Genomic DNA, 25,716 nt, shown 5'->3' with positions numbered 1-25,716 from the left:
CACAGCGAATCTGAATACCAAAGATGGTAGTCGATAGTGTCGATAATGTCCATCAGAGCAAGTAGTGCTACGTTTCCACGATGGATGCCACTCAAGGACTGTAAGCAAGCCTGTCTCAGTTCTGTGGTGATGGCTGTGAGGAGTCGTATAAATTTGTGTTGCTTGAGATGCTGCAAGTGTTTCTCGACTGCTCTCTTAATGAGCTTAGCTATAAAGCGCAGGTAAGACACAGGCCCATAAGTCTTGTGCTCATCTGGATCCAGTAAACGTTTCTTGAGAAATGTATTGATAATAGCATTACTGAATGTGAGAGGCATTATACCTTCTGCAATTGAGAGTCTATGATGCAAGGTAGAAGAATGTCAACGTTACTCAGACCAACGTAAGGAGGAACTGGGTCTAGTATGCAAGATGTTGGTTTTGACCTTTTAAGAAGTCTGGTCCAGACTCGATTATTTACAGACCGCCGTCATATAGCTGGAATATTGCTGAGTGCGGCGTTAAACAACAAACCAACCAACCAAAACCAACCTTTTGAGAACTGTAGTGAGTGAGTTCGGTTTTACGCCGCTTTTAGCAATATTCCAGCAATATTACGGCGGGGGACACCAGAAATGGGCTTCACACATTGTACGGATGTCGGGAATCGAACCCGGGTCATCGGCGTGGCGAGCAAACGCTTTAACCACTAGGCTACCCGACCGCCCCTTTGAGAACTGTAAAGAGTTCAGACTCAGTAAAGGGTATTGAGCATAGAAAGATGGTCTTGTTCTTGTAAATGACAAGGTTTGCCATTGTGGACGATGCCAGGTACAGAGTCTGTATTGGTGGTAGCATGTTATGAAACAAATCTGCAGATGACCACATAATCTGTTCAGTGGATTGAATATATGGTAAGGATTTCTCCAACAGTAAAAATCGTACAATTTTATGGATAAGAACTTCTGCTTTATTGCATGTAGTGAGGTGTCGATGTAGGTTATCACACAGCCATTAAGCTGGAGTGAAACTTCAACCAGCAAGGGCTAGCAACAAGAAACAGGTTATATAACATTGCACTCAAATGTCCAGAATTTGTCACTGTTCAACGTCTTGACAGAGGCACGTGCGCCTTAGTTGAGTGAGTGAGTGAGTGAAATTTAACGTCACATCGGCAATATTTCAGCCATATCGTGACGAAACAGTTATAATATTTATATTTTCATTTAATTAAAAAGCTGTCAACGATGGACAGTAAGATAACTAGAGTATCACAGTTTCGATGTTAAAACTAGTTGAGAATAGTTAAAAGAATAAATTTTCATTCAACAATACAATATAAAAATGGGCTAGAGATCACCAGCAACCAAAGTTAGGCCACCTCACTAGGGACCGTGGGGACTTACATTACTTTTGCTACCTGCACGGCTCCCCAGCAGGATTTATACCAACCCTTCAGCTGCTGGTGATGGGAAGCAATTAAGCCAACACTTAAAATAAACAAATATACTACGTTTAAAACCGATGTAAGAATAAATGTACTTTGAATGATGTGGTCTTACATATCCTCTCAGGGGGACAATAATTTTACGCTACTTCAACCCCCTTAGAGGATATAGCCACTAACAATCTAAGTTACAAATTATACATTACCAATATAAAATATAGCTATTTAGACAATTCAAAATTTATCAATAAGTTCAATTTCTTTTAAAAAGCCAATAATTAAATGAGAATTGATTCTATTAAAAAGATCCATCATTGATGATGATTTGAAATATTTATCCCTTGTGATGGAAAAATCAACACAGTCAAGCAGGACATGCTTGACGGTGATTCTTTCATCACAAGGGATACAAAATGGAGGATCCTCACCTTTCAACAAATAATCGTTTGTATACCTGCTATGGCCAATACGACATCGTCGTATTATGACCTCCTCAAATCTGGACTGACAGCCCAAGTAGGTGTAGCCGATAGTTGGTTTAAGTTCATGTAATTTATTTATACCTACTTGAGTGTCCCACTTCTTTTGCATTAAATCAGTGATGTAAGATCTAATTAAGGGTTTATAATCAGTGTATGGTAGAAGAAGTGGTGTCACAGATTTGGTGAGTGCTGCTTTTGCAGCAGCATCGGCCATTGTATTACCAATGATACCAACATGGCTTGGTAACCAACAAAAGACGATGTCGTACTGGCCAGTAGCAAGATCATTTTGTAGTTCAATTATTTCACGTAAAAGTGGATGATGACAAGATATATTAGTTATTGCCTGAAGACAGGAAAGTGAATCAGAGAAGATAATGAACCGTTTATGATTAGATTGGGTATTTATATATTTAAGAGCAGTTAATATTGCCTGCGATTCTGCTGTAAAAATAGAACTGTCATTCGGTAATCTAGATGATATGGTTCTGGATCCAATGACAGTGGCGCTGGCAACAGCGGCACCATCCTTGGATCCATCTGTAAATATGGATTTGTAAGTATTATATGTGTTCCTTAATTCATTATATTGTTGTTGATAAATTAGTTGATTTGTGTCAGATTTCTTCAGTTTAGTTAAAGTTAGATCCACCTCTGGATGTACTAACTGCCATGGTGGAGAAGAGAAAAGCTGAGTGGGGGCTATATTACCAAGGTTTATTTTAGCAGCAGAAATATCTGCTTGTAGTCGTATTCCTAGTGGTGGAATAAGAGAAGATTTAGTTTTGAATAGATTACCGTAAAGGGGATTAAAAACACAGTCATATGCTGGATTGGAGTTATTGGAATGTAATTTAGAGATATATTGGAGAGCTAATTTAATGCGACGGTGTTTTAGGGAAGGCTCGTTAGCTTCCACATACAAACTATGAACAGGTGAAGTTCTGAAGGCTCCAAGGCAAAGCCTCAGGCCCTGATGATGAATGGTGTCAAGTAATTTTAAATTGCTCTTACAGGCCCCACCATATATGATGGAGCCATAATCAAGTTTCGAGCGGATAAGTGTTCGATATAGTTGGAGGAGGGTTTTTTGATCCCCTCCCCACTTACAATTTGAGACAACTTTTAATAAATCTAGGGCCTTCAAGCACCTATTCTTTAAGTATTTTATGTGGGGCAGAAAGGTCAAATGATGATCGAATATTAGACCTAAGAATTTGGCTTCCGTTACAACTTTAATGGGAGTGTTATCTAAAATTAATTCTGGATCTTTATGGGGTTTATATTTCCTACAAAAATGTATACAGTTGGTTTTAGATTTTGAAAATTTAAAACCATTTTCAAGACACCATTTCTGGATTTTATTTAAACATAGCTGAAGCTGCCTTTCAATAGTATGCATGTTTTTGCCACGACACGAAATATTAAAATCATCCACAAAGAGCGATCCATCAATCGAATCATTTAAAACTTTGGACAAACTATTTATCTTAATACTAAACAATGTGACAGACAAGATGCTACCTTGTGGGACACCCTGATCCTGATTATAATGATCAGACAGGGTAGAACCCACGCGGACCTGAAAGTGCCTGTCAGTTAAAAATTCAGATATAAATTGAGGCAAACGGCCTCGTAATCCAAAGTCATGTAAATCTTTTAAAATACCATGTTTCCATGTAGTGTCATATGCTTTTTCTAGATCGAAAAAGATAGCCACTGCATGTTGTTTATTTATTATTGCATTTTTTACAAATGATTCTAAGCGAACCAAATGGTCGATGGTACTTCTGTTTTTCCGGAAACCACATTGTATATTAGTAATAAGATTATTGGATTCCAGGTACCATACGAGACGATTGTTTATCATGCGTTCCATGGTTTTGCAAACGCAGCTTGTCAATGATATTGGTCGGTAATTTGATGGGTCAGTATGATCTCGACCGGGCTTGGGTATCGGGACAACAATAGCATCACGCCACGAAGGAGGGAACTTCCCTGAGGTCCAAATGACATCAAAAATATTCAATAGTGTTTCTAAGGAAGATTCGGGTAAGTGCTTCAGGAGTTGATAATGTATGTTATCAGCTCCTGTAGCAGTATCGTGAGCTTGTTCAAGGGCAGTATGGAGTTCATGAATAGAGAATAGTTCATTATAATCTTCCCCATTATCTGAATTAAAATTAATAGGTTTCTTTTCTTGCTGTTTTTGATACTTTTGGAATTGAGGTACATAGTTTAATGAGGAAGAGTGTTTTGCCAAAGTTTCACCAATTTTATTAGCAATATCTGATTTATGAGTTAGGAGTTGGTCCCCATCTTTAAGATGGTGAATACTAGATTTAGTGCCCTTACCTTTGATTTTTTGGACCATGTTCCATACCTTGGACATGGGCGTCCGAGAATTTATTTTTGACACATAATGTCGCCAAGATTGGCGTTTACTTTGTTTAAATGTTCGCCTTGCCTTAGCATTTAATATTTTAAATTTGTTTAAGTTATGGACCATAGGATGGCGACGGAAATAACGCTCAGCCTTTTTCCTCGCCTTCCTAGCTTGCTTGCAGTCATCGGTAAACCATGGTTTACGTATGTGGGGAATTCCAGAGGACTTAGGAACACATTTTTCAGCTATATTGATAAGTTCATCAGAAAAACATTGTATTGAGTCAGTAACGTCAGTGAAATGATCAGGTGTTAGTTTTTCTGTACAGAGAATGGCATATAGAGGCCAGTTGGCTTTTGTAAAGTTCCATCGAGATGATGGAGGAACATCAGATGGGGTAATAGGATTTAATATGGTTGGAAAGTGGTCACTTCCACAGAGGTCATCGTGGACCAGCCACTCAAATTCATTCAACAGTTTTGAATCAGTAATAGACAAATCCAAAGAAGAGTAAGTGCCTGTACCAGGATGTAAATATGTGTTGGAATTATCGTTAAAAAGGCATAGATTATTGTTGGAAATAAAATCTTCTAAGAGCTTGCCTTTACTACTTGTACGATCACTACCCCAAAGTGGATTATGACCGTTCATATCGCCCATGATAATACAGGGCTTAGGAAGCTGGTCATAGAGAGCTTGAAGATCGGTTTGCTGAAGAGATGTAGATGGAGGAATGTAAAGAGAGCACAGAGTAAAAACAATGTGCATAGTGATACGAACTGCGGTAGCTTGTAGAGGGGTATTGAGAGGAACAGGGCTATGAATAACACCCTGCCTCACCAAGATTGAAGAACCTCCAGTGGCTTTAGCCCCTGGAGGTGAAAAGAAATGATAGGAGTCGTAGTGTCTAATGTTTAGTTGATCAGTAGTTTTAAAGTACGTTTCCTGCAAACAAAAGGCTGATGGCTTGAAATCTTGTGTTAATAGCTGCAAATCATTAAAATTGTTTTTTAGTCCCCTGCAATTCCATTGTATTATCAGGTTAGAACAGGTCATGGTGGTTCTACTGGGGTTCTGGAGCGGGAGGGAGGTCCACTCCCATGGCCTGTTGGAGAAGGAGTGACCTCCATCGCCAAAGGTTCAAATTGATTTTGAACCTTAACAGGTGTAGGCTCAGAAGAAGGCACCTCCAAGTGTTGGAGGGCCCTGGCCGTTTTTTTCAGTTTCTTTTTTTCAGTTTTAGTTAAAGGTATGTCTTCAATAATTGTAGATGATTTTGGGTCTGTTCTGCTGGATTCCACTAGCTCCGTCTGTGAAGCTGAAGTTGCTCGTGTTGTTGCACTTGAAGATGTTTGAGCTGTATTGTCCTGTAGCATCTGCTGATTACAAACCCAAGAGATGGTTGTTTGGCATCCTACAGATACTGTTGTAGCCTTGACAACAGGAGTGACAGTTGCTGCTGCTGAGTATGATTTTGTTGAGTTATTCGGAGATTGTGACTGAACTAGCTTTTTAGCATCATAAAAAGAGATATTGTTGGTGTGTTTAATTTTTAGTATTTGAGATTGAAGGTGAAAGTGTGGACAATTTTTGGATGAGGCCAAGTGGTCCCCATCGCAATTTGCACACTTAATGGCATCAGTGCACTCAGTGTTCTCATGAGAGCCACTGCAGCGCACACAGACAGTTCTGAGAGTACAGGTCTTGGCACCATGTCCAAAATGTTGACATTTATCACATCGGAGTTGGTTTGGAACATAAACTTCCACTCCGATATTAAAGTACCCAGCTTTGATAGATTTTGGAATTGTTGAAAGGGAAAAAGTAAAAAGATAGGTGTTTGTCTGGATGATGTTATTATCCTGTTTTCTGGTGAAACGCTTGACAGCTGTAACACCTTGTTTGGTTAGTTCGGTCACAATCTCATCTTCGTTCATGTCAGCTAAACATCGGGCTCTGTCTCTCACGATGCCTCGACACGAGTTCAATGTTCTATGTGCTGAAACAGCAACCTCTACATTTGCAAACTGGCTGATGGACAAAAGGTTTAGAGATTGCTGTTTCCTGGCACATTCCACAAGAATGGAGCCATTACGGAGGCGGGTAACATTGTCAACCGTATCACAACAACCATTGATGGCCTTAGAAATAGCAAATGGGTTCAATTTCAAAGGCTGATGATCAGAAGCCTCGATTACAATGAACCGAGCCCAGGAATCTAATTGCAGATCAGTTTCGTCATCAGATGAGCTAGCATCTAGATGTTTTCTTTTCGAACCAGAGTGTTTTTTTGACATAATGAAAGGAAGTGGTTCTGCACCCCTGCTCCCCACCCACCAGCGAGTGTCAACAAGGACAGTGTCTTATTGCATTGGATATCCAAAATGCAAACACCAGGGCTACAGGGGTGTTATACTCCAGCAAATATGACATAAATAGCTATATTTGTCTACTAAATTTATTGCCAAGCTGGTTCTGCGAATAACAATAATTTAGAGACATACAGAATTCAGCGGTCAACATTACCAGATTGGCCCATGAGCCACCGCCTTCTGGCGTAAGACTCTAGGCAATTTATTTCATCCAAAAGTGTTAATTCATACAAAGTATGCATGGCCAAGACCAAAATACACATTATAATACAACACAGGTGTGCATACACAATATTACGCACAGGGCCCGGCATGACCAGCCGATTGATAAGACCGGGCCCATCTTACCACCCGTCTAGGCGAAGTAAGGGTCGAAGTAGTGTGTTGGGCAAAGGAACACAGTTCCAGGAACCAGTGCCCTCAACTACCAGACTCCCGTCCTCCGCCGACACAGGGACGCAACCCACGGCAAACAGGTTGCCCATTTTAGTCGCCTCATACGACCAGCAATGGGAGGCTGTGGAAATATTCTGCCCCGGTTCCACACGGGGGAAGAGCGATTAGCATTACCCAGCACTCACCACGAGGAGGTTGCTCTTCACGAGTGCCCGCCTTAGTTGAAACCGGAAAAGTGTTGGATGCCCGCAGGTTTCTGGTGTTTTGAGTTAGGTATTCCTTCTGCACTGTGCAAGTAGATGCATGTCGTTAAAGGCCTCAAATCGCCCGCATCATGCCGGCCAGACTTTTAGAATATGTCTCGTCACAAAACCCCTCGAACTTTCAAGTGCTGTCCTCAACAACTAATCACATTTCCGGGTACATCTTCACTGCAGCTGTTGATATTATATGAGCGCCTCAGTCGTTTGCTGCAACTGACAATGCCCAGGAATTAACCAACAACAATCTCTACTGCCACAAAACACTATGATTAATATGTGTCTATGCATTTCTTACATAAGCCTTTTGTGACTATTTCTTAATTTTCAGGTTTGCATTTTTGTCCAGAGTGTTTTATTTTCTTCTTTAATTTATTAAGTAAAAAGTATTGATCTGTCATCTATTGGCTGTTACCCTTTTACCTATATTTCACAAAATGTGAAACAAGAATTAAATTTCGAGCACAGTCTTTTTTCAAACTGTGTTTGCCTGATTAGTACAACAATTGGAAGCACACCAAACAACTGGTGTTTCAAAATATATATCCATGTTTTCTTTATTTTACGCCACCAACAACATTATTAAGCTTAATTTTAACATTTTAGTTTTAGATGACATCCGTCCCCATGTAGTTTCAAATAACATTCCCTAGAGCGTCAAACGACTCTTGCTCAAAAGTTGTTTAATCAAGGTAACAGCTTTCAGAGTGAATGAAACATTTGATAACGATTAATAAGCACAGGGTTATTGGATCCGCCCATCACGCAGCCTGTGAAATATGGAGGTAAACAACCGTCTTATGTCTTCTTTGAAACAGGAGATTTGTTTTGGAAAACCTTTTGTTCCGTAAATGTCAGTTATTCATTGGTTTGCTCAGTTTGCTATGTTTTTTGTCTAACATATTTCAACACACGCCTACATTTTAAAAACACAAACATCATGGCGTTTCTGAAAAAAACGTTTATTAAAACGTTGAGGAAAACAGAATGCTGGTTCAATTATCCGATAATGGGACCATGGCTTTGTGGGCGGCATGCCGCTATGTTGGCGTCGGGAATAACGATGAACCCAAATCCAGGTGCTCTCATTGTCCCAGTTCCCAAAGTTTTTGGTGTCATGTGTGGTATGTGGTTGTGGACAAGTTCCAGTGTCTTGCCATTGAGCTGTACTTTTCTGGAAAAAATAAATCAAAACTGTTTTATTTGTCAGCACATTATGCATTGATCATATTTCTGTTCTTTCAGTCGCCGCGATTCGCTGTGCAGAGTTGCGTCTCTTGGGCACGCAAGAAACCTGTGATTGTGGGTTCGAATCCCGATTTCTAGGTTTGTCAGCACCATACACATGCTCGTCGGTTTCACCAAAGTGGCAAACGTCTGAGACCTGCATCACTTCGGGCTTCCCTCCCACATAAAGCTGACACACCGTTATATAACTGGAATACTGTTAAAAGCGGCGTTAAACCCAACTCACTCACTCACTCATATCGTACTCCAAAGCCTAGCCAAGGGGAAGTTGCACATTATATCAATTATTTGTTTCATATGGACCTGCAGTTTGTCCTGTCTCCATGGTGTGTGTGTGTGCTCAGATAAACTTCAGCAACTCAACATACACTCACCCATGTGGTTTAAACATATGTATTTTCACAAAAATGTGAAAATGGATTGGAAAACAAGGGAAGCGCTTATGTTTATACCGCTCCATTACACATAGGACATATTACAATAAATACATCAATGAAGGTTAGATGTAACAAATGAATTGTACATGTCAAGCTGGATGTGTATATACAAGTCTATTTGCAGTTTATATTAAGCAATTCATTTAACTGAACAGTTTTTAATATGACGTTTTGAAAAGAATCTAATATCAGAATTTGCTCTCCCTTATTCAAATACGAATTTCCGCATAGCACTGTTTGTAAAAAAAAACAATGTTGGTAAAAATACATTTCATTTCGAAGAACATAGTAATGTGTACACACAAAAAGTAAGTGTAAAGTATCTTCGGTATGATATCCATAGGGACAAGTTTTTGTGTCAAAGATATATCTATCATACTGATTTGCGATAAGATCGCTGCAGCCAAGCCTGAGGCGACTGTGAATAATTTGACATAATCTGCTTCCATACTTTAAATCCCAGTGTATACCATTATCTCCCATTACGTGAAGCAAATTCTTAAATTGTGTAACGGCCCCCGTCAGGTTTTCTGGTAACATCTTCCAAAGTTGTGTTGTAACTGGTATAAATGCATCTGTATAAGCTTTTGTTTTTTACACTTCGCTGTTTGAAGATTAGTTTTATCCCTTCAGTCATAATTTGTGTTTTCCGAAACTGTATTAGGAATAAGTCTACAAAGATATTCCGGGGAGAAATGGTTATTCATTTTGTAAAATATAACCACTTTTGAACTGTATCTTCTGTCTTTTAATTACTTTCATTGTAAATCTCCTGATGACTCGTACTTTTGACAGCGCCAAATATGGTTCTGAGAGCATGTACTTTTTCCAATACGTAAGCTTGTTCATTGGTACAGTTGTAACAATAATAAAAAATTGGTAAATTAAATGATTTGTACATAGTTTCTAAGGTAGTTCGTAATAGACGATATTTATAACTTCTTAAACAATTAACCAGAGGATAACATTTCCTAACAATATCATCAATGTGCATTTTCCATGTACAATTGCTTTGTAAAGTAATACCAATGTGCTTATGACTTTGCACATCATCGATTTGTGTACCTTTCATATATAAATTAGGTTTGCGACTTGGGTTTACTTTAAGGGTAAATTGAATAGATTAAGATTTGTCGGGACTAAATGTAACTTGACATCTAGCAGCCCATTCCGAAATTCTGTCCAAGTCATTATTTAGACCATGAGCAGCTATACCAGGATCTCCTATGATCACATACAAAGATGTGTCATCAGCAAATGGTCTTATATTACTCACCTATGTCAGTGCCTCTTATCATTATCCTCGGCATTTGACAACATTCACAATGAAATATTTTCTGACTGATGAGTTTGTGATACTTGAAAAATCATTAAGCTAAATGGTTGAAAGAAAACAAATTATATACAAACTGTGATTTCAAATCTCCTCCCTCTGGAGTCAGCCAGAATATGTCCACGCTTTTGATGTTGAGATCCGATATGGTAAGGATTACGGGGTCACTATTTAGGTTAAGGGCATACACTGTTATACTGCCAGGCATGTAGTTGTACACGCTGAAACATAACCGATGATGTCATAACAAATGTCAGTATATATGATTTTTAACATTACGTTCGTGAATTCCAGTTATTTGTTTTGCCAGCCGCTGTTTTGTTTACCGTCCATGCAAATGACGGACATGACGTCATTTTGTGTGATCTGACGTCATTTGTTTGTTAGGTCACAATCGCTCTGTTCACTTGCATAGTCACTATACGTAGATTCTGCTGGCAACCACAGGATTGTCACATGAAATAAAAACATTACATGGAAAAAGGGCTTTGTGGCTTGTGAACTCGAATGAAATGTATTCAGGACATATGCATATCCAAGAAATCTAGCCATTTGATTTGCCAAATTGCCATTTTGTGAACTTTCTGTACAATTCAGTTGGCGACATGTAAGGATATCATAAGAGTCAATGAGCTGAGAGCTTTTTGCAAAGGTGTAATTGTGTTGTTAATTTCAATGTTTGTGTCCATCTTAACTTTGATATAATGTTGTTGTTGTTGTGTTAAACATACATTTATTGCATGTAGAACATTCACACAATTAGATGAAATGCGTACCAGATCTATGAAGTTTACCTTGAATATTTTGGAATGTTGACTTTGTTTGAAAAGTATTTTGAAGTAGTGCTACGGAGGAGTTAGAATATTGCTTTTCTGGGATCATCATTATTTGTCTCTGAAAAACCAAATAGTACATTTACTTTAATTAAATGTATCCATGTCTTCCAAGCATGTCCATGCACTACTTTTCAGTGGAGGTACGGGTCTCGTGTAGGGCACGACAATTCTCTGTGCAGAGTTTCATCCCTTGGTCTCGCAATAAACCAATGATCGTGGGTTCAAATCCCGAATTCACCCCAATTTGTTTCTAGGTTTGTCAGGGCTATACCGGTGCTCGTGGGTTTCACAAGAGGTTTTAAACCTGCATCACTTTGTGCTTTGCTTCCATACCATAACACGCCGTGATATAACTTGAATAGTGTTCAAATTCGGCGTTGAACTGAACTCGATCACTCACTCTAATTCCTTGCTATAATGTTGGTTGTGTCTGTGATTTCTACTGTGATGTCATGGGTATTTCGTAAATTGTTTGAAGGTTGGAAAATGTCTGTGTGCAATTTAGGTGAACGCTTGCTAGTAAACTATTTCAAGAGGTTTAGAATAAAGTGTGTGACTAAACAACTCACTTGTTAAGGTTCGTGCAGTGGGCATACAGACGGAGGTTGTTAGATGAAGATGGAACATCAAATACCTTGTTGCCAACAAGTCTCTTGTAAAGAAGCGTCAACCAGTAGTCCTGTCAAAAGGCATTATGGTGTGCGTCACTATAAGAGAGGCAATGTTGTACTTTAAGCTGTCAAATGTGTCTTGACATGTAAACCAGCAGTTGATGCTGTGATAGGATGATGCAAGTCAAACAGCCTGCTCACCCAAAACCCAATGCAGTCGGCCTTTGCACACAGTAGGTGCAGTTGAATTTTTATGATGCGGAATTCCGACAACGGAGCACCGACACAATGACATTGGCGATCGTTAACGTGACCTAAGGACATGTTTACAGTACATACGTATACTCACGGGGGTAGGGTCGTTGTTATTGTCAATAAGTGAATAATGCCCTCCGAAGAGTGACTGGCGAAGGACTCTTTTTAAGCCGTATTTTGCTGATACACCAAGTTTATCAAGCCACCTGGAATAAGGATATGACAGTCAACATTTTTATATTACATACACACACAGTGATCCTTTCAAAACATGCCACTTTTTGCATCATAATAAAACGAAATATAATTGTTTACAGTGAGTGAGTGAGTGAGTGAGTGAGTGAGTGAGTCAAGATTTAACGTCACATCGGCAATATTTCAGCCATATAGAATTGTTTTGCAGAGGCGCTTCAGACATCAGCAGCAGCGTCATGTAATACCCGTGTAAACGTGAACTTCTACACGTCAAATCGACACGATTTACAATTATTTTTCATTATTTCGAGTTTCAACGGACATAAGAACACCAATCATTACCACCTATCAAGCATAAATTGACAATCTGCATCTACATCAACGTATGCTTGCACTCCCTCGAAGATGTTCCCGCTGACATCCGTATGCTGTATTCGATCTTTGATAGTTTTGTGTGAGCCAGAAAAAGTTTCAATCGAAATCAGAAAGAAATATAACTCGAAAATCAGTAGGATAACTAAAATGCTCACAGATTGCCAGCCACATATCTGTTGCCTATGCCAGGTGTGCCACCCCCATAGCCGGACGATGTCTCTCCTAACCACGCCACCAGACCATTATAGCTTCGGATCGTACTCATCACTGTCTGTAGTTCAGGTATAAGATGATCCATTATAGAATAGTTAGAAAAGTCTTTCAGTTTGGCGGTGTGTCCATCAAAGTAGTAACTGAAGAGATTAATAATTCATACAGCAAATCTCCACCGCGTTTCTGTACATGCAACAATCAGCTGTACAAATGCTCATTTCTGTCTTCATCCCTCTCATTATTTAGTCATTAACACATTCCTGTTCTTGATGATATAGAAGTTACACAGAGTGATCAATTTAATCTTTTCAATCCATCTTCCTAGAATTCTACCAACATGTACAGCAGTTACTATCCCATTGCTACCTCTACCTATTATTTCGGAATATATATGTTGTCATCTGCAATGTGCTGACTATGTAAGTTGACCCTCAATTGTTACACGTGACATTGAAACTGTATTGTAGTCAATGTCCCTGAAGTCCCTGAAGTACACTCACTGATTGATGGTCAATACGTCTATGACACTGGCTCCACCATGGGACAGGAAGCTGGAAATGCACGGCCACATTGGAGAGTTGGTATGGACAAAGAAAGTACTTTAGCATTGCCGTCGTTAGCATTTGTGCAAATAGCACATCTGATGTGTGATGTTTTTTCTAACATAGAGAATGCTAATAAGAGTACAAACTAGTCATAGATATGGCAACAACAAGATTAACAACAACAATCTAGCCCTGATCACCATGCAGCTTATTCCCTCGTTGTACAGGGTGTGCAACGTGGATTTGGTACACACGTTTTAATGTACTTGTCTTTATAACCGGCTATGTCAGGTCCAAGGATGAGACTGTCCTTATAGGCCGTTCCTTGAAGGACTTGTTTTAGTTCCTTGTAGTCGCTTCCCAGCTGAACATCACTGACAGTAGTATTCCAGTGACGATAGTACAAGTTTGGTTCTCAATGAAAAATATGTACAGTGATAATAAATACATCAAGCATGACAGGAAAACCTGTATCAATTGTGGTACATTTGTCGCGAAGTGAATAAATATACAAAATACAGTCAAACACTGTTGTACTCGAAGTATTAACGTACGCCCCTTTAACCTGTACACAACGGTATTTGACTGTATATTAAATCGTTCTTCAAGTATTAACACTGATGACAATATGCATGAAGCAGATAATCCTCTATTTATACGTTGTGTTTGTCTATTATTCAAAGCCGCAACTTTACAGCAATATTACAGTGGGATGAAGGTAATCGGATCAGACAGGCTAGGCTGTTGGAGTACGATATGAACGCTCGCAGATGAACAACCTGACCACCGATCTTTCTTGGTCATCTCATACAGGTCTAAGTTGTTGCCCACAGGGATATTATTTAGGTGTGGTTGATGCGACATACACATGGCTTCAAAACCTACCATTTCCCAGTTCAATCCCTGCAAAAGTGTATCCTTTGTCAGAGGAATACTTGAGCAACTGCTTAGCATTTGATGGGTTCCACTTAGTTCCATCGCGGAGCATCAGGTTGAGACCAATCACCAGTTTTAGCCCAATCTTGTGAACATACATGTTGAGATCATCCCAGGTGTTTACTGAAAATATGTGTTTCTCAATTTGCGTATGTTCTAAAAATACGTTGTTCACGTTCATAAGTTTCAATAATGAGTCAGGCATACTTGCTCATATCTGAATCTTAAAGAGTGACGGATGGAATAAGATTATGTAAATAAAGAAATACATCAGTCACATGGTTATTTGATACAGTGTCAACCAGCAACCTCGGCAAAGTTCTCTGTCAAGCAATGTCCGGATTAACTAATTGTGGGAACAAAGTACTGTTCCTTTCTATACACGTGAGCATCTTCAGCTGCGATGTTCGGAAAACGCGATTTCAATATTACCACGGTCCGCACAAATTAGGTTTCAATGTACAGCAAAATATATAACTTTTATTGTAAGTCAGATGTCCCTACAGGTATAATTCAATCCAACCTTCAGAACCCACTGTGCATAAAACTTCGGTCAAATTTCCATTTGTACAGAGAAAACCAACAGCTGTGGTAGTTTGATAGAATGACCAAAAAGCTTATTCAAAATGAATCGACTCTTGTTGGAGATTGATTATATATTTAGTTGGTATCAGGTAGCCCGGTGTAGCCATTATGGCCTCTGTAGTACCTTTGGGAAGTAGAGTGAAAGTCATTTTTATAAGCTTTTTTTCTAGGAAGATATAACGATTTTATACAGCTATCACCTGGGAGTTGGAACTGCTACCCAGTGGCTATATTGTGAGTCGGGTCAAACACCATCGCGTCCACTGATGAGCCTCCGATTCTCAGATACCCCGGTGCTAAAGCTTTTCCTAGAGCCAGCAGTTTTGGAGAGCTGTTAAAACAGGGAAGTTCTTGAAAATATACTGATGTTCAAATTATAGTGCCTTAGTGAGTTATATTTTATGCGTCTTTAAGCAATACTCTTGCAACATCACGACGGGGACACCAGAAATAAGTTTCACACATGGTACCCATGTTTCGAAACAAACCGGGACCTTCAGCATGACTCTTTAACTTACCACCAGCCTACCCGACAGCCCGGTCAAATAAGAAGCTGTAAATATCGTGAAGAAACAATTGCTATACCGATAATAGCATCCGTAGCTTTGCTATGGCACTAGACACCGATGAGTAAGTACATACTTTAGTGTATAACCAGTCTACTTTGATACATCACTTTTACCCATTACTTATGTCGCATGCATGATGGCTATCTCAACGCCATGTACAGTAGAATACGCTTATAACGAACTCACGGATATTACGAACATAATTTTTGGTCCCCAGCGTTTACTGCCTAGATGTATGTATGTTTTTAACGAAAGACGGTTATAACGAACTTAAAGTTGTGGTCCATTTGAGTTTGTTATAACTGTAGGTTACGGTATCCTGAATCGGGCTCCGAACAAACATGTGACAGTGAAATGGTCCAGGTTCTTCTACGAGATTAGGCATTTTCTGGGATGGATAAGCTAGGATACTGATTACAATGTTTGGTGTATGTGTTGTGTTCTACGCGAACATTGCAACAATTGTTCGACCGTTTTGCTATATCATGAAAATAACTAAATATATATAAGGTGTCAGCTTGATGTGGAATGGATACTCTTTCAAACATAAAGCTACAGAGTGACAAAAATATATCCACAAGACTTCAACTGTCCAGCCAACAACTTGTCCTACATTTCGAGCAATATTCCAACAACTTCAGCCTTCGGTATCGACTTTTCTCAACTTTAGAGGTACAATCCCAGATTTCACCCATATTTTAAAGAGCGTCATTTGACTCAAAATTTGTTCTATTCGTTCAATGTTGCAACATTCAAGGCCTCAGTTTGTTGGTTTGTTGTTGTTTGTAACGCCGCACACACCAATATTCCAGCTGTATGACAGCGGTCTCTGAATAATCGAGTCTAGACCAGACAATCCAGTGACCGACATCATGAGCATCGATCTACGCAATTGGGTTAAGATGGCATGCATCAAACCAAGTCAGCGAGCCTGACAACCCGATCCCGTTAGTCGCCTCTTACGACAAGCATAGTCGCCTTTTATGGCAAGCATTGGTTGCTGAAGATCCATTCTAACCCGGATCTTCACGGGTCAAAGGTCTCAAAACGTTTTATGGAAGACGTGTGGAGGACATTTCAAACTTTTGACGCATCAGTAACAAAAACTATGTTTGACGGAATTCGCTATTTTGACATATGTCCCCGTGTTTTTCAGATAAACAACTGACTTGACTTTGCATGTGTTTGTGACGGGTGCCACCGATGGGGCAGGGTACGCTCACCTTCTTGCGAACACCTTGTATCATCACTATCTGATATTGACTCTTAAACACATACTCATGATATAGCCAAAAAACGTAAAATCGAGATTATTGGTGGCTATGGAAACGGTTTTATTGCTTTATGTATTCTGATGATCCTAAAAAATGCATTCTATGTTTATTTTATTTCCCACCGACCAACCAGGATCCGCGCACAAGCCCGTAAACCACGTGACATACTTCATGCAACAAAACGATCAGACGTAGCTGTACAGATGTTATGTGTACCTGACATTGTGATACTTCAGACTGGACCTCAGTTGACTGCCGGCGATGGTGACGCCAACAATTACCTGTAACACGTGGTCAGTTTTTACCCAGTGAACGACTGTATCCAAGCCAATACAATGAAACACAAGATGATGATATCCTGGAACATGCTGACTGTTACTTCATGTAGAAGTATATTATCTCTGATATCGGCTGAGGTGCTGGAAGACAGCAGGTGCTGCCAAGCCTTGACAACAGATAAGGGAAGTTGTGTATTTCGCAACCTGGAACAATTCTAATGAATATCTAGATAATGCTCAGACTATCTGTCAAGAATGGGGCGTGTGTGTATCTCTTTTGGTATCTAGTCTTAGCTTTATCACGCACTTTTGGAACTGAGTAAATTAGGGTTATTAGGGTTACCACATGTTGGATGTTCTGGAATTATATAGACACATCCCTTGTCGTTAATCTCATAGAGTTACACCTTACACAGACGAGACCAAGGCGAAATTAATACAAACTGAGTAATTTACTCTCACACATTTCATTTCATCAAGACCAGCTTTCGTGTGAGGAGCACTCATAACTTCGAGTTCCTTGCCTAGGCCATCTCTTGACCACTGTCGCTGCTGGGTGGATATATTATTATCACTGAGTTTTGCTATCATCACTCTGTTTTTGTATTTGATACTGACCCATGCCATCATATTATATACTGTCACTGAATAGTGTACCACCACTCTATTGTATACTGACATTGTAACTGCTGTGCAGTAATTTGTAAACCTAGTTAATTTTGTAATACATGTGTTGACTGTATACCACTTGTTGGTTGTTTGATGGTTTCACACTTTTACGTACATATTTTGGGTCAACAAACTGTTTCTTTTTTGGAATCGACGCTTAACAACGTTGAGGCGAAAATATTTGAGAATATGCCACAACTGTACAGGAAGAATGTAGTCCAAGATTGTAGCAACATTGACACCTCCTAACAAGCGAAAGAAAAACAGTGCTTGAGAGAAGAACATACAGTGACATCGATTCATTCCATGGTAATTACTGAAGTAATATGTACTTGTTGAAAGAAAGTCATTCAATTACATATTGACCTATAACTTCAACAGCCAGGTAATTATTATGTACAGTTTGGACAAGTGGTTTGTTTCTTTGCTTAGGAAATAAAATCGTTTGTAATTATAAATATGTAAATGTGAGAATGGAATTACAATACACCATATTCTCAAACTATCTTCAGTAATGATGGTTTCCTCATGTCTGTGTGTCTTTGAGCAAGCGCAGTAAGAGAGATTGCAGCATCAACCTTCTGCTGTGTCAAGTCCAGCCTGTAACGTTCCAGAGCCAAAGACCTGCCGCCCTTGCCACGTCACCGATCTGACATCCGTCTTGCCTTGTCCTACCCGCAGACTTCAAGTGATGATGATTTTCCCTGCATTACGTGTGTCCCAGTCGTCTAAGGCGTCGCAAGTCGCTGTGCAGAGTTGCATTCCTTGGGCATGCCAGAAACCTATGATTGTGGGTTCGAATACCGGTTCGCCTCGATTATGTTTCTAGGTTTGTCAGCACCATACCCGTGCTCCTGGGTTTCACCGAAGTGGTAAACGTCTAACTGCATCACGTCGTGCTTTCCTCCCACATCAAGCTGACACCACGTGATTATAAGTTGAATAATTTAAAACCTGCGTTCAACTCACTCATTCCTCCTGCATTCCAAAGAAAAGATGAAGATATTTGAAACCAGTATATACCGCATTTGGCCGCAGATGACACCTGCTTTGGAGATGGTTCTTTCAGCTTATTGGGGTAGAATAGGTCTTCAGCAACTGGGATCGATGGCATGCATCAACCAAGTCAGAGAGCCTGACCACCCGTTAGTCGCCTTTTACGACAAGCATAGTCACCATTTAAGGCAAGCATGGGTTGCTGAAGACCTATTCTACCCCGGATCTTCACGGGTCTAATGTACATGGGCCATGGGCCATGGTCAGTAGGCCACGTCAACTCGACACATGCACTGTAGTTGTGCACATTCCTCTCCTGATGTTGTTATCGACTGCACGGATTATGCAGGTTTGCGGGCTCTGTGGCCAGGTTGTAACTTTCCTTACATCTGTCTGTCAGTAGTTACTTCTCCTAGGTCTTGTACACGAAATAGTTACACCACAGGGCACAGAACTACATGTTGATATCCACATCTGCTGCGGAGGTCTTATCAAGTTTCCATCATCCTCTTTATCATCAAATTTATTTTGAAATTCGTCATTAAATCATGAATGCTACATCCACTGTTTATTTTCATCACGTTATTTCTTCGGTACAGATAGAACATGCTATGTCAATACTGTATTACATTTTGTTGGTCAACATAGGCATATGAAGATATTCTACTGTGATACATATACAATACATGTAGTATAGGCAAATTGTGAATCTTATCTATAGTTTTTATATTACCAGTTCTTTTCTCTATCCACTTATCAGGTGCTGCCACAACATTTTTGCATGTGTGCATTCAAATAGTAAATGGGAGAAGATTTCAGTTTCAGTGGTGAAAAGAAACATTGTAAGGAAGTTATACTTTTATACTTGTACAAATCGTTATTCGAATAATACGGTATTGGAACCATCTTAGCTGTGTTTTGTTTCTTGTTTTAAATGGTAAAGAGTTGTAGGTTCTCCATATGTCGTCCGGTTTTTCTGTGTTAATAATTATATTTTCACATTTTAATTTGACTCGTTAATTTTTTCGTTTAATACATATTCGTTAAATAGTGAGTGAGTGAACCCCGCTTTTAACAGTATTCCAGTTATATCACGGCGTTTCAGCTTAATGTGGGAGGAAAGCTCGAAGTGATGCAGGTCCCAGACGTTTACCACTTCGGTGAAACACACAAACACGGGTATGGTGCTGACAAACCTAGAAACATAATCGGGCGAACTGGGATTCGAACCCACAATCATAGGTTTCTTGCGTGCCCAAGGGACGCAACTCTGCACAGCGAATCGCGGCGCCTTAGACGACTGGGCCACCCGTGCCCCCTATTCGTTTAATAACGTGCCAGATACTAATCTAGTCTTCTCTTCTTTAAATATAATTTTGAAATTACATGTGATAAAAGGTTCCATGTTTCTTATCTAATGATACAGATTTTGGAATCAATACATGTTTTTTTATAGATTTATTAAGACCTGCGTATTCTCAGAAATTTGATTTTAAAGTATTCTCCTTTCCTTTCCTAGTCATTTCTTTAATGTAACTAATGTACCGTTAACTTTTGTCAGATCATTTATATTTGCGTTTAGGTAGTGTTTGTATATTATTTGTTTCATGTCCAATCAGGATATGTTTGTTTTCCTATATATACTGTTTTGGTAATTCTGCGTTGTAGTTTGTTTGCCGTGACTGTGTTTTAGCCCATGATTCACAGACATCTTTCCCCAAAAACATTTTTGATATTAGGTGAGACATTTTTGCTTAAATATTTTGATCCCATTTCTGTTGGATGCAAGTTGTATGATGGGTTTATTAGTTCAATGAGTGTGCTTAGTTTTTTTAAATTTTTGTAAAGGTTCTTCATATCCAAGATATCTTTGGAGCTTGTATTGTTTCTAATATAAGTGGTACCTTCAGTCCTCCATATTTATATGTTTGAATAATAGCGGTACGTTTACCTTCTCAGGTTGGCCTTCAGAATACATTTAATTTCCTTTCATATTAGTAATAGTGTCGGCAAAGTGTTGTAAAACGATGATTTAGAGATTGTAAGCTTATTATTGTGACTTATGAGAACAGTTATTCTAACAAAAGGTGGAGTAGGGACCACAGTGTCTATATTCATTTTTTTTTATATGGGCAAAATCGAAGAAAACAAAGGAAGATTCTACAAACCTCTATTCAACTGAATCAAAAGCTTTGTCGAAATCAATCAATATGGTATATTCATGCATGCTGTATTATCCATAATGGCGTATACAAATCTGGAGCATTGATCGATGTATGTATCTTCCTTTCATAAAAACGCTTCATATAACTGGAATAATGATAAAAGCGGCGCTAAACCCAACTCACACACTTCTTTCATGAAACCTTTTTGATCGTCACAAATTATATAATGAAAGTCGAAGTATTATCTTATGCGTGGTGCTATTGCTGCTGATACTATCTTATAAGAAAAGTTCAGGGGGGATGTAGGGCAGTAATTTTCAATTGCTCTCTTGATTGATCTTTCTAAGGTATACATTCTAGGAATTTGTTAATATTTTTCAACATTGTTTTTGGAGAATTCTGCCGTGAATCCGGATGGGCCGGAACTTTTTCATTTCTTTCAAAGTCCGAAGCACTTGTTTGAACATATCTTCCAAATAAACATCTGTTGTGTCTTTAGTTGTATGTAAACTGTGCTTTAGTTGTATATGAACTGTGTGATGGTATTTCTGAACATGATCAATAACATCTTTGACATCTGTGAAAAGTTTATTATTGTTTTCAAGTTTAGTAATACCCTTATTTAGGAAATTTTGTTTTTCAAATGATAGAAGGACTTAGTATTTCTCCTGCCAATTTGCTTTAGCTCTCATTATAATTCCGTCAGTTTTAATTTTATGTTAATATTTATTCTTTTCAAACTCTTCATTAGTTTCTTTTTCTTCATTGGTTTTATCACATTTCTTTATTGGTAAGTATTTTATCGTGCATCCTCATACATTTGCATAGCAAAGCTTCCTTAAATAGTTGTCTTTGATGTTTTTCACCATTATTTCTCATTTTGTAGTATTGTTCAACTGTTTGACATATATTACATACTCTGGATCGTATAGCAGACTATTATTTAATGTCCAAAAGGCTTTCCCCCTTTCAAGTCTTGTGATTTTATAAATATATATATACCACTGAATGATCTGTGTGGTAACCCGTTGTCATGTCAGTTGAAACAATTGATTTGTCAAGACTTCTACTCACTAGGAAGAAGTCTGGCCTGTTTTAATATTGTTGTATTTTGTTTTCACCAAATATGTCTTTTGCTATCCAGATTAACTTCCCGCAATGGATCAAAACGATTTGGTTCTTCTGACAAAAAAAAGAACCATGTTCTTAATTTGCGATTATTTAAATGTTTGTAAGTATCCATTTCCAGTACACAATTATAACGCCTCGTCTCTACAAATTTAGGTTGGTTTTATAATCTAGATCATACATGTATTTAGTTTCCTAATGTTTCGATAGAATTCTGGTGAATCCGCATTAGGACCATAACTTTGGTGAGAACTTTGACAGCCGTCTTAATCTTAAGTATCAAATAATTTACATTTTCTTTGTCACTAAATTCTTTTAATATCAGGTACTCGTAATTTTATGATGTTTAAGCTAGTTTGACGTGATTTGGTGTTTTCATATGTTCTACCTTGTTGCAAAAACTGGAGTAGGTTTGAATCTGTCCCAATTTTTTTATAGATAAAGTGGCTGAAACAAGAAACAAAGTGGTCTTCCAAATGAAATGATAAACAGAAAGGACAGACAGAAACAACACGTTAGCTTCCGTCAATAATTGAAAAGCAGGGCGAACTTAACTAACCCACCGAGAGTAGTATTGTATAACCAAAATATTACTTAAAATAAGCCACGAATGCAATACGAAGCCTACATAAGTCATTACTACATTACATAGTTAGTCAAGTGTAGAAAGGAATAATTTGTCGTACTGACTTAGTATTTGTTCCAATGTAAATCCAATTAATCCCTTCTGAATCATTAATGCTCGCAATCAAATATCCCATTCGTGTCGGGGAAACTATGTTATGTATCAACACGTCCAAATGACCATAACCGTGGCTCACAGTTCAACACGTGATGACGAGTGTAGGTTCCCGCACGCGAAATGCACGTTCTTCCTTTGGTACTGATTATAGATGCTCATGATGTCAATCACTGGATTGTCTGGTTTAGGATCGATAATTTACAGACCGCCGTCATATAGCTTGAATATTGCTGAGTGCGGCGTTAAACAACGAACAAACAAACATGCATCAACCATTTCAGCGAGCCTGACCACCCGATCCCGTTAGTCGCCTTTTACGACAAGCATAGTCGCCTTTTCCGGTAAATGTGGGTTGCTGAAGACCTGTTCTATCCCGGATGTTCACAGGTCTGTCGGATATTTGAACAAGCATCATGTTTTCCTCATTTTTTTAATAAACGTTTTCCCAAAACGAATCGATCTTTGTGTTTAAGGAATGTCGGCATGTTAGGTGCCCGTTGAAATATATTAATGAAATTGCTCAAAACAATGAGAGACTCTTACGGAACAAAAATGTCTCGAGTATATATAGAGGCTTTTTTACAAAACACAGATGAAGATGTTGAGTGTGAGTGAGTTGGGTTTAACGCCGCTTTTAACAGTATTCCAGTTATATCACGTCGTGTCAGCTTAATGTGGGAGGAAAGCTCGAAGTGATGCAGGTCTCAGACGTTTACCACTTCGGTGAAACCCATGAGCACGGGTATGGTGCTGACAAACCTAGAAACATAATCGGGGAGAACCGGGATTCGAACCCACAATCATAGGTTTCCGGCGTGCCCAAGGGACGCAACTCTGCACAGCGAATCGCGGCGCCTTAGACGACTGGGCTACCCGTGCCCCCTGAAGTTGTTGAGACGATCTGTTAACCAACATATTTCCCAGGGTGCAATTCGAAAGAAAAACAACAGGGTGATGTAATTAAGCATTTATATTCAAACTTGAAACAAACTTCAAACAATGCAAATAAATACCATGTTCTTGGATTAAGGGCTCAGTAGGTGAATAGATGTTCTGTATCCGATCAAGGATACACTAAAGTCAATCTTATATAAGAAAAAATGCGCTTTAGTTTTAGGTGAGGTGAGGTGAAATGGGGTTTAACGTCGCGTCCAAGATTATTGCACTTATATAGCGACGTGCATGCACGTGTGTGTGTGGCTGCTTGTACTAGTCCGGACTGATGCCGATTTTTAGTGCTAGCACACTGAGTTACCATGACGCAGTTTAACATGAATACCCCACTCAGACACAGTTTACGACTCGGAGCCGACCAGTCCTTGTTTTGGCCCTTTAATGCCGAACGCCAGGCAGGGTAACAACAAGTACCATCTTTTAACGTCTTTTGGTATGACGCGGCCGGGAATCGAACCCCGGACCTTCCGCTCTCCGGGCGGACGCTCTACCACTAGACCACGGAGGCGGTCCACTTTAGTTTTAAACTCCAAAAGGAAATCAATTCATGTTCTCACAACCACTGGCCTTCCATCACAAGGTCTATTAACTCATACTGATAACATTCTCATACTTCCTTCCTTACACATAGGGGGGGGGGACACGGGTGTTCCTGTCGTCTAAGGCGCCGTGATTCGCTGTGCAGAGTTGCGTCCCTTGGGCACACAAGAAAGCTATGATTGTGGGTTCGAATCCCGATTCGCCCCGATGATGTTTCTCGGTTTGTCAGCACCATACCCGTGCTCATGGGTTTCACCGAAGTGGTAAACGTCTGATACCTGCATCACTTCCGGCTTTCCTCCCACATTAAGCTGACACGCCGTGATATAATTGGAATACTGTTAAAAGCAGCGTAAAACCCAACTCACTCACTCACAATCATTGGCCTTCAATCACAAGGTCAACCAACTAATACTGATAAAATTCTCATACTTCCTTCCTTACACATAGTCATGTGCCCCAAGCGGACAACAAATATCTACTTTAGATTATAAATAGTGATGATACCAATGTTCCATTATGAATGTTGCACTGAGGCCTTGAACGTTGTAGCCTTGATCAAACAGCTTTTGAGCAAGAGTCGTATAAGAAACTGCATATGTCAGGTGGACAATACAAAATTAAAATGAGAGGGAGAAAGAAAGTGGGATTCTTTATTTCCTCCAGATGTCATTTCGACGATTACAATGAAACAATATTAACACAACAAAAAAGTCATAACATATTTACAATTACACACAGTTTATCAAATTCAGATACCTAAACGAAGACAGATATTCACTAAAAGATGTTGGTGGTGAAAAAAACCATGAACATATTTCGACACATTACTTTGTTGGCTCGCTTCCAATAGTATTACATTGCAATAATCTGGCACACACGGGTTGATAAAAGACTGTTGTCTAAAATTCAACTTTGTTTCACATTGGTGAAATTTACGCAAAGAAAAACTGTTCAACACATATTTAAGAATAGTTTAAAGAAGCAAAGAAAACACTCTAACAAAAATGCAAACGTGATAATTACTTCTATGCACAAAGCGTTTATGTAAAAAATGCAAAGACATGTACTATTCATATTGTTATGTAGAGATTGCTGTGGGTTAATTTCCGGTCATTGTCAGTTTCAGCAAACGACTGAGACGCTCATAAACTATCGAAACCTGCAATCGCAGAGTTGCACCGTAAGTGTGATTTATTGTTAACAAACAGGATAGACTTCAAAGTTTGAGAGGTTTCGAACATGACAGATTCTAAAAGTCTGGCTGGCAAGGCGAGGGCGATTTCAGGCCTTTCACGAGCGCCTTTTATGACTGTCTTATCTATAGTGCAGACTGGATACCTATAAAAATCACCGAATTCCTGCCAATCTCCAACACATTTTCGGCGCACGTACCCCTTTCAAGACATTGAAAGGTAACAAATTCTGGACATTCGAGTGCACCGATTAATTTTATGAAACCTGATTCTTGTTGCTCTGCTACTTCATCCATCATACACTGCAAACACGA

At 39.2% G+C, this 25,716-nt stretch overlaps 1 protein-coding gene across 2 annotated transcripts; it reads right to left on the bottom strand.

The window, feature by feature from the left end:
• Positions 1–8,305: 8,305 nt before the first annotated feature.
• LOC124116537 (heparanase-like) lies at positions 8,306–15,146 on the bottom strand. Of its 2 annotated transcripts, XM_048394595.1 has the most exons (9): positions 15,092–15,146; positions 14,256–14,429; positions 13,625–13,784; positions 13,326–13,376; positions 12,768–12,965; positions 12,137–12,248; positions 11,746–11,855; positions 10,418–10,561; positions 8,306–8,496 (listed from the first exon to the last, which is right to left on the bottom strand). In XM_048394595.1, the coding sequence occupies exons 2-9, from the start codon at positions 14,404–14,406 to the stop codon at positions 8,322–8,324; spliced, it is 1,101 nt and encodes a 366-aa protein (XP_048250552.1). In that variant the 5' UTR covers positions 14,407–14,429; positions 15,092–15,146; the 3' UTR covers positions 8,306–8,321. The 2 variants fall into 2 exon arrangements, with proteins under 2 accessions (XP_048250552.1, XP_048250551.1); XM_048394594.1 differs by lacking the exon at positions 15,092–15,146 and having other exon boundaries at positions 14,256–14,665.
• Between the last annotated feature and the right edge of the window lie 10,570 nt (positions 15,147–25,716).

This window comes from Haliotis rufescens, unplaced genomic scaffold (assembly GCF_023055435.1).
Source record: "Haliotis rufescens isolate VD_foot unplaced genomic scaffold, xgHalRufe1.0.p SCAF_13, whole genome shotgun sequence".
Classification (NCBI taxonomy): domain Eukaryota; kingdom Metazoa; phylum Mollusca; class Gastropoda; order Lepetellida; family Haliotidae; genus Haliotis; species Haliotis rufescens.
The sequence above is the reverse complement of the archived record's forward strand: the minus strand, read 5'-3'. Positions and strand labels throughout refer to the sequence as shown.